Genomic DNA, 9,717 nt, shown 5'->3' on the forward strand with positions numbered 1-9,717 from the left:
GACTGGGAGCAGGTCTTATTTTATGTAATTTTGGGGTTAGTCCTGTCTTCTGGCCTTGTGTTCATTCTTTCCTTCTTGTCCTGTATCTCTGTGAGCAGACATCTCGGCCCAGCATTCAATAATGACTCTCGTCCATGTTTCTCTGTCAAGCTGGTGAAGACTTCACCTGAGTCATCTCAGGATATCATATATCTTCTGTCAGACGCCAGGCAAAACTCACCTAGTAACAGTCATTAGGATTGTCTCCTGGTGTTCAGATGAGGTAGCTTCATTAGCAACAATAAGTAGCAAGATTGGGGTGCCTGGATGTGGGCAGGTAATGGAGACGGGCTGGCCTTCTCAGCTCTGTTTAAAGGGAATTACTGTTTTCAGAGGTGGGTCTTATCTCTGCCATTGCAGCAGGAGCTTTAAAAAAGATCAACCTTCTTATATTTGCATAACTCCTCTCTCTGAAGAACACAGAGCACCTTATGTACTTTATTTTAAATACTTAATAAATACTTCAGTGATTCCTGGAGGGCAGAGCAGGGGAGGCACAGGAAGTGTTTGTGATTCAGGAAGTGGAGGCACAGCTGTGTTTGGTAATCTGGGAACTAGAGACCAAAACCAAGCTCTCCATGTCTCACTAAGAGGCTGTGTCTATAGTGAGGGTTTTAAAGACCTGTGACCAGCTTCATAGACGGCCTTACGGATCTCCCTAGGAGTCTCGGTGCAGTCTGACTATGTGAGCTGAGCTTAATGGGACATCATTGAGTACGAACCTGGAGCTGTAAGTGTGAACTCCTCCTTGGAAAGTGTAGCTTTCTACCATTAAGATGATCGTGGGATTGCAGGTAGATGTTTCTGAAGTAACTTCTCTTGCTCATTTCGTTTTCATCCCTTATTGGGAGCCAATCTCATCTTCTCAGGCATGAAATGACCTTAAATCAAAATACCATCCCTTGGATTTAAAGATTTTGCTTGCTGTGGTGTGAAAACACTTGTCTATAAGCAATTTAGCTTTCAGAGTATGCATCTACAAATCAATATATTTGTCTCTGTTCATTAATGTAGAGCTATTTGTATTTGTGTACATTTTAGTTTCCTAATACGGTTTACTGTGATAAATGCTTTTCCCCTCTCCCTTAAAGAAAGGAGTCCAATTATTCCTTTTAATTGGGGACAGTGTGCCTAGTTCTTCTATCCATCTAACTCTCTTGGTCTTCCTGTCTCTTATGGTCTGGGTTTAGTCCTTCCCTGGGAGAGCAAACATTTTTTTTTGTTTGTTTGTTTCCTCTTCTCTCCCCTTCTCAAGCATCTTACAAATGAAGACAAAAGATAATTACTTGGAGGGGTAAAACTGGCAGGTTCCCACGACACTTAAAATTAATGAGCTGTTGAGGACAAAATATACCTTTTCTCTGGCTCAGACCTCCCTCCCCCTTTCTTCCCATTTAACACATGATTTGACTTCTATAAAATAGCAAGATAAGATGGTTACAGAAAGTAGAGTCGTTTGAAAACTATCTCACTGTCTAAATTAAAATCAAAATTATTTTTATTCAGTTTTAAATTTTTGTATTTTTCTGTTTATCTGATCAAAATAGTCTTCAGTAGAATACAGTGCTGTGGTTCACAGAGCAGCCAGTTTTGTGTGTGAAGTTAATGGCACATGCCTTCCTGTCCCTTCTGGTTTCCCCTTCCTGTCTGTCATCAAGGTGCCCACAGCACCGTCTCTGATTTGCAGGCTTGGCTTCCGGAGCCTTGTCCTGCAGAGTTGATGCAGTGCTGGTGGTGGGCAAACTCCTCAAAGCATTAGAATAGAACCAGACTTGTGCATTTTGTTTCAGGTGCTGAAGAAGGATCTGGGTTTTTGTTTTTTCTCTCCCCCAGAGCTCAGAAAGATATTACTGGCTAACCAATGCCACAATGAATTCCCATGATGTCCCAGCTTGCAGCCAGCCTTGCCCTTTGTTCATTTGGGAATGTGGGATGTAGGACTGTGAGCACTGTTCTGTGCCTATGCCCTGCTACACGTCTGACCTTTGACACCCTTGGAAGCAGTGTGGTGATCCCAGCAAGCTGTCACTTAGCCAGTGCTGCTTCCTGCCCTGCTAACGCCCCTTCCTAGATGAGCATCTTCTCACGGACTCCTCAGAGCAACACTGTGAGAGAGATAGTAGGTGGAGAAACTAAGGCTCAGGTAGGCAACCAGCCCAAGGCCCAATATTAGCAAATGATTTCTGCAGATTCAGATATAGGAAGCTTTATCTCAGAGCCTGAGCATTGGGTATCTGGCAGGTATAGAAGCCTCTGGGAACCATAGTGTGGCCAACCTTGGGAAAGGTAATCCAACCCAGCAGTTCCAGGCTTTTTGGGACCCCCAGAAGGCTTTTATTTTTATTTTTTGACTTGATTTATTTTTCCTTTTTATTGAATTTATTGGGGTGACACTGATTAATACAATTATACAGGTTTCAGGTGCACAATTCCACAACACATCATATGTACACTGTATTGTGTGTTCATGATCCACATTCATGTCTCCATCAATTACCATTTATCCCCTCTTCCACCTACCCTTACTCCCCTCTCCCTGGCAGGCCACTCCCACCCCCCAGCAAATGCTCTCACCCCCTAGTGACTGTGCCCATTGGTAATGCTTATATGCATGCATACAAGTCCAAAAGCCTTTTATTAATGTGGATTGTATTTATTGATACCTATTAAAATTATAACTGAGGACATTAAAAATATTTACTCATTTAAAAATAACACAAACCCATTTACACAGTGTATGAGGGTTACAATGTTAACACAATAACACAATGTTAACACAGATAACACAAATAACACTTTTATGAAAAGTAACTAGATTCTAAAACCAAGAAATTATAGTGAGGAGAGTTGCATTGTGTTACATTTTTACAAGTCTCTTTAAATACCTGTCTGGGTAGAAGACATTTAAGTAGATTCTTACCTACTTTTGCATTCAGTCTCACAGTATTCAGTTTTGGTTGACATATGTGAAGAAAATCAGTCTCAGACAGATAAATTTCTGGAAAGGAGAGGAGCCTTTGTAGATTATTTTATTCTTTGACATCCCACCCATACTCAACCAGTGCTAGTTTCTTTAAGGTCAGTTGTTACAGGAACCTGAACCTGTATCAGTGGGCTTTTCATCAGGTTGCCTTCCACTTTGAATGGATCTCTTACTATGCACGGTTTTGTTATGTCAGCTATTGATCATTTGGACATGATGGTTCACTGAGTTTGCACCTGTTCTAACTGTTGGCACCTTTCACGTGTGGGATTAAAGAGCCCCACAGCTCCACCCATCTCATCAGAAAGGCCTTAAGAGCTGGAGGCTGTCAGACTCATGGTGGTAGGTATAGGTTTTTCAAAATTGTAATTTTTTTTTTTTGCTCGAAATTGTGCATTCTGTCATTGGTAGCAATTACTATTAGTTATTTTCCTTGACAGTCTTTTACTTTATTCATTTTTTTAGTAAATGGCCAACAAATAACTATTTGTAGTTCTTTCACATAAACAATAGCATGCCGTGAAAAAAGTAGCTAGCTTGCAACTTAAACAGTCTCAAAAGTGCTTTTCCATGGAAACAGTTGTCCTGTTTTGGTATGCAGAAGTGCTTTACTTGTAGTTCTCATCTTATCACACAAAGTATGTGTCCTCAAGGGTCAAGATTTAATACCATTAACACTCTGTACTGCTTTACCTCATCCTTACAGGACACTGGCTTTGTTTGTTGTTAACCTGCTGTGGAGAGGACTATAATTATTGAAATAGTTTGGGGCTACTGCACTGATCTGTATTACAGCATCATTTTCCCCACCTTTTATTGTAAAAAAAAAAAAAGTTTTACTGAGCTGTAATTCACATCATCATAAAATTTACCCATTTAAAGTATATAATTCAGGAGTTTTTAATATAGTCACAAAGTTGTGAAACCCTCACCATAATTAACTTTGAAACATTTTTTAGCACCTTCTCCCCCAAAAACCTTGTAAGTATCAGCAGTCACTCCCATTTTTCCCAAACCTACCAGTCCCTGGCAGCCACCAGTCTACTTTCTGTCTCTATTGGCCTATTCTGGCTATTAGATATGAATCTAATCATGTGATATGTGGCCTTTGTCATTGGTTCTTTCACTTACTGTAATGACTCTAAAATTGGTCCGTGCTGTGGCATGTGTCATACTTGACTCCTTTTTATGGATGGACTAGAGGACCAGTGTACAAAATTCGTGCATGGGGTGGGGTGTGTGTGTCCCTCAGCCCAGCCTGCCCCCCCTTTCCAATCTGGGACCCCTCGATGGATGTCCGACTGCCCGTTTAGGCCTGATCCCAGTCGGACATCCCTCTCACAATCCAGGACTGCTGGCTTCTAACCGCTTGCCTGCTTGCCTGCCTGATTGCCCCTAACTGCTTCTGCCTGCCAGCCTGATCGACTCCTAACTGCTCCCCTGCTGGCCCAATTGCCCTTAACTGCCCTCCCCTGCCAGCCTGGTCACCCCTAACTGCCCTCCCTTGCCAGCCTGGTCGCCCCTAACTGCCCTCCCCTGCAGGCCTGGCCCCTCCCAACTTCCCTCCCCTGCAGGCCTGGTCACCCCTAACTGCCCTTCCCTGCTGGCCTGATCGTCCACAACTGCCCTCCCCTGCCTGCCATCTTGTGGTGGCCATCCTGTGTGTTGGAGTGATGGTCAATTTGCATATCACTCTTTTATTAGATAGAATAATATCCCATTTGTTTCTCTAAGTACCAGATTCATCCATCCTTTGGGACTCCCCAGCCTGTTTTCCAGTGTGGTCCCATTATTTTACATTCCCACCAGCAGTGTATGAGGGTTACAATTTCTCCACATCCTCATCATTCATCTTTCTGAGCATAGCCATCCTAGTGGGTGTGGAGTGGAATCTCATGCACTTTTTAATTGGTTTAAGGTAGGGAGAAACATCGATTTGTTGTTCCACTTATTTATGCACTAATTGGTTGACTCTTGCATGTGTCCTGACCAAGGATTGAACCCACAACCTTGCGTATGAGGACGACACTCTCACCAAGTGAACTACCTGGCCAGGGTTCTCGTGTGCTTTTGATTTGCATTTCTCTGACAGCTAATCCACCTTTAGCCATCACCATCATTGAAATTATCAACACGGTGACAAAGGCAAATATGTTGTAGGATAATTATGAAAACAGTTTTGACCTAGGGGGTCCCCTGAAAGGGACTCTGGGGTCCCCCAAGATATAAGCCACTCATTAATCTGGTAGAGATGTGGGGTGTTTTTAACATTGCATTTTTTTTCTTGCTTGGGCAGGGCATGAGCAGTGCCGTGCCTCTTTCTCCCATGGAATGGATATTGGGAGGCAACGGGCAGCAGCTGTGTTCCCTGAGGAGGTGGTGAAGGGCCTGCTCAGTCCAGCCATCTGTCTGTGTTGAAGCCCTTCTTTATGCTGTATCTGTAGGGAGGGCAGGACAGGAGGAGAGCCTGCCCCAATCTGATGATGTAGTAACCTAAGACAGTCCTTTAAATTCCCAGTAATAATTTCCCCCAAATGTTAAGTGTCTGCCATGCCCCTGACATTATGCTAGGGGCTCCCCACACAGTGGCACTTGTCATCCCAGGCCACAAATGAGAAAACTGAGGGCGTAAATAACTTGCCCAGTTGTTAAACAGCAGGGCTGGGGATTTAACTGCTCATACAGTGTCATGAAATGTTAACAAACCCATAGAATTTTTTTTTAAAATCTGAACAAAGTAAGTCATTATGGAGCTGGCACTTCTTTTATAGCAGGCTGCACTCTTTTTAAAAAAATCTTTATTGTTGAAAATATTACTTATGTCCCCTCCCCCCTTTTACAGCCCGCCCCCACCCCCTGTCCCAGGCTTTCACCACCTAATTGTCCATGTCCATGTGTTATGCATATATGCATACAAGGTCTTTGGTTGAGTACCTCCCACCCACCCATCTCCCCCACCTTCCCTCTGAGGTTCCACACTCTGTTCCATGCTTCCATGTCTCTGGATCCACTCCATTCATCACTTTATTTTGTTACTTAGGCTCCACATATGAGTGAGATTATGTGATACTTGTCTTTCTCTGACTGACTTATTTCACTTAGCATGATACTCTCCAGGTCCCTCCATGCTGTCTCAAAGGGTAAGAGATTCTTTTTTACTGCTGCATAGTATTCTGTAGTATAGATGTACCACAGCTTTTTTATCCACTCATCTACTGATGGGCACCTGGGCTGTTTCCAGATCTTAGCTATTATGGATTGTGCTGCTATGAACATAGGGGTACATACCTTCTTTCTGATTGGTGTTTCGGGTTTCTTAGGATATATTCCTAGAAGTGGGATCACTGGGTCAAATGGCAGTTCCATATTTAATTTTTTTTAGGAAACTCCATACTGTTTTACATAGTGGCTGCACCAGTCTGCATTCCCACCAGCAGTGTACTAGGGTTCCCTTTTCTCCACATCCTTGCCAGCACTTGTCATTTGTTGATTTGTTGATGGTAGCCATTCTGACAGGTGTGGGGTGATACCTCATTGTCGTCTTAATTTGCATCTCCCTGATGAACAGTAATTTTGAGCATTTTTTCATATGTGTTTTGGCAGGCTGCACCTTGATACACACCCCAGTGGCAGTAACAAAGCACAGAAAAGTATGGAATATTTGAGATTAAAAAACAACTTCTTGTGCCATGTTCCAATAAAGGAGCTGTGCTCACTGCTGCAGAAAATTGGTGAACAGTCAAGAATTGCCTAGATTCATGTTCTTTGGCTTGATTTTTAATCACATTGAAGTATGACTTCTTACAGATGTTGCCTTTAATTTGTCTTGAAAGCAAGCACAGATGCTGCCAGCTTGGGTATGACTGATGCTCTCTGACAGTGGGCAGTTACTTGCACTTAGGATAAATGCCAGCCATTAAAGCTTCCATTTTGTCTGTAACTGATAGCATCCCGCAGAACCTCATACCACCCGGTTTACAGACCATGTTTGATGTGGCATGGTCTTTACTTCAGCGCTGAGCGTCTAGTTAGAATGTGCAATCACTGGGGCCGGGCTCACATGCCCAGATGTGGGAATGTAAATCTCCACGGTGTGCCGTATACAGAGTAATGACACCTGGACTACAGAAGTAAGTCTAGCCAGTTGAGTCCAAAAACAATTAGGAGGAGACGTGGAGGAATATTTTACCATTTGAAAATATGGAAGGGCTTTCTAGGCATAAAGGCAAAGAAAGAAACTTTAAAAAGTGGGTCAGCAGATTTAGCACAAGAGATGGAAAACCAAATGACAAATCAGAGGATGATATTTGCAAACTATAAGGCATACATGTAATTTGAAGGACACTTAAAATGGAGATGAACGGTGAAGGAGTGTATGAGGAAGGAAGTGTGGGTGCAGGTTGGGGAGCAGCCGCAGAGGAGCAGTGGTATGTATGAGCTCCTCGAGGGCAGGCAGGACCCGCGCCTTGGACCTCTGCTTCTTCCAGCTACAGGAAAGGTTTCTCCTTACAGCTGCCCAGTCAGGTGGTCAGGTAGCGAGTTCTACCTGGAGGAGGGGGAGACACCTTTCACCGGGAGCCTTCTAAAAGTGACAGCTAGCCCTACCTGGATAGAGTCTGAGAACTGAAGGGTTCTGGGTTCGATTTCAGTCAAGGGCACATGCCCGGGTTGCAGGCTTGATCCCCAGTAGGGGGTATGCGGGAGACAGCCTAGCCATGATTCTCTCTCATCATTGATGTTTCTCTCTCTCTCCCTCTCCCTTCCTCTCTGAAATCAATAAAATATATTTCTAAATACATACATACATACATACATACATACACAAACAAACAAACAAATAAATAAATAAATAAAAGTGACAGCTAAAGGGGCTTCCTGTCGCTACCCAGCATGGCTCTGCCTGGAACGCTTGTAGGGCAGAGCAGTTGAGGCACAGGTTGGCCTTCTTCCTCTGCCTGCTGGGATGGTGTGAGGGGAGGAGACCTATGGGTTGATTGCTGTAGAGTGGCTGGACCTGATGAGTGCATGTCCTGGCTGCACAGCAGAGAAAATGACAGAAGCATCCTCGGAGGGGACTGTGGAAACTCTGAGCATACCTGGTCCCTTTGACCTCCATAGTGGGTGGGATCCAGTGTGCACATTGGGCATTGACTGAGAGCCGCTGGGGAGTCAGAGCGGGGAGTGGCTGTGTGGTAGTGACAGACAGCATGGCCTGGGCCAGGCACTCATCCTCTCCATGCCTGCGGGCTTCATCCATCAAACGGGCACAACCAGAATGTCCTTGGCCGAGTGCACTCACAGCGTTAGCAGTGTTTCCTGGCTCATGGAAAGCAGGTATGGGTGTTAGGACCCCTGGAACAGAAGGGGGCCTGGCTTCCCGCTCCTGGGCCCCGCTCCCTCCTCCGTGGTCACTGATGGGTCAGGTCAAGCAGCTGCATCCCTGACACATTCGATGGCAGGTCCTCAGCCTCACTTTGCATAACTAAATCTGAGAATGTGTTATCTTATGCCAGATGCCTTGTACTTTTACACACAACACGGCTGCGTTAGCTTCTTCATTTTAATTTTTCTTTGTGTATAAGGCATGATGTTGATATTCTGAGGGCTTTTTTAAAAATGAGGTTTTTAATTATTTCAACCAAAACATTTCTTAAGATAGGCTTATCATTTTTCAGTGTGCCTCTGCGTTCTGGTGCTTGTGTGCTTTGACTGGGGGCTTGGAATGAGGGCTGCTTTAGGTAGCGTGGTAGGACTTGATGTACGGAAAGTTCCCTCTTTCACTCTTTCTGACGCCAGGAAGTTTAGGTTCCCTGGCAGTATGCTCAGGTCGTGACTTTATTCTTCCATTCTTTCTTCCTAGTTTTCAACGGTTCCAACAGGTCATCACGGGAGAAAGAACCTGTTCAAAAACACAAGAGCAAGGAGGCCACTCCCGGCAAGGAGAAGCACAGCGATCACCGGGCCGACAGCCGGAGGGAGCAGGCTCCAGCCAACCAACCCCCCACAGCCCCCGCCTCGGGCTCCTCGGCCAAGGGGCCCACTGCTAACCACCACCACCCCCCTCTGCATCGGTCGGCTCAGGACTTACGGAAACAGGTAAAGCCCAGCCCTGCCACGCAGGTGACCGTAGTGTGTGGCCCGGAGGGTGCCTGCCAGATGCCACCACCCCATGCCTCCTAGTTAACTGAAGGGAAGATGTGAGTAGTAAATCTTTCAAAGGCCCAAAAAGCACAACGGTGATGCTCACCGGTGAGGGAGGGAGGGCTGTGGCGCTCACACCTTTTGTGAAGGTCGGTCCCATGGGGCTAGTGGTGGACTCACATCCACCCCAGCGGGTACTGCTGTCGCCGGTGCCACCATCTGTTGACTCTCGTGTGTTGGGATGGGTTGGAAAGGGAGCCCCTCTGAGCCAGCCTACTTGGAGTCCTGGGGGACCATTACTGGTTAGGCCAAGAGTGGATGAGTGACAACCAGAAGCAGGCCTGCAGGCCACCTGCACTGTGCTGGATTGCTTATCTGTTCATCTTTACGTGACAAGTCAGCATCTCTCTGACCAGAACAGTGGTCCGCGGACCACCGGTTGGTGACCGCTGGACCAGAGGACGTGTGTGGGCTCCTGTGCCGGGAGCTGTGTGTCTGTGATAGGGGGTGGGCGAGTGGGGGTCTGTGATAGGGGTGGGTGAGTGGGGGTCTGT

General features: G+C 45.6%; 1 protein-coding gene across 1 annotated transcript in view; it reads left to right on the forward strand.

Moving 5' to 3' along the window:
* Nucleotides 1–9,717, forward strand: part of JARID2 (jumonji, AT rich interactive domain 2) — a 118,388-nt gene that overhangs the window by 72,632 nt on the left and 36,039 nt on the right. The window contains exon 4 of the mRNA XM_005873020.2: nt 8,883–9,118. Coding sequence (XP_005873082.2) covers nt 8,883–9,118 — 236 coding nt within the window. The remainder of the gene's footprint in view (nt 1–8,882; nt 9,119–9,717) is intronic.

This window comes from Myotis brandtii, unplaced genomic scaffold, assembly GCF_000412655.1.
Source record: "Myotis brandtii unplaced genomic scaffold, ASM41265v1 scaffold398, whole genome shotgun sequence".
In the NCBI taxonomy this organism is placed as follows: Eukaryota; Metazoa; Chordata; class Mammalia; order Chiroptera; family Vespertilionidae; genus Myotis; species Myotis brandtii.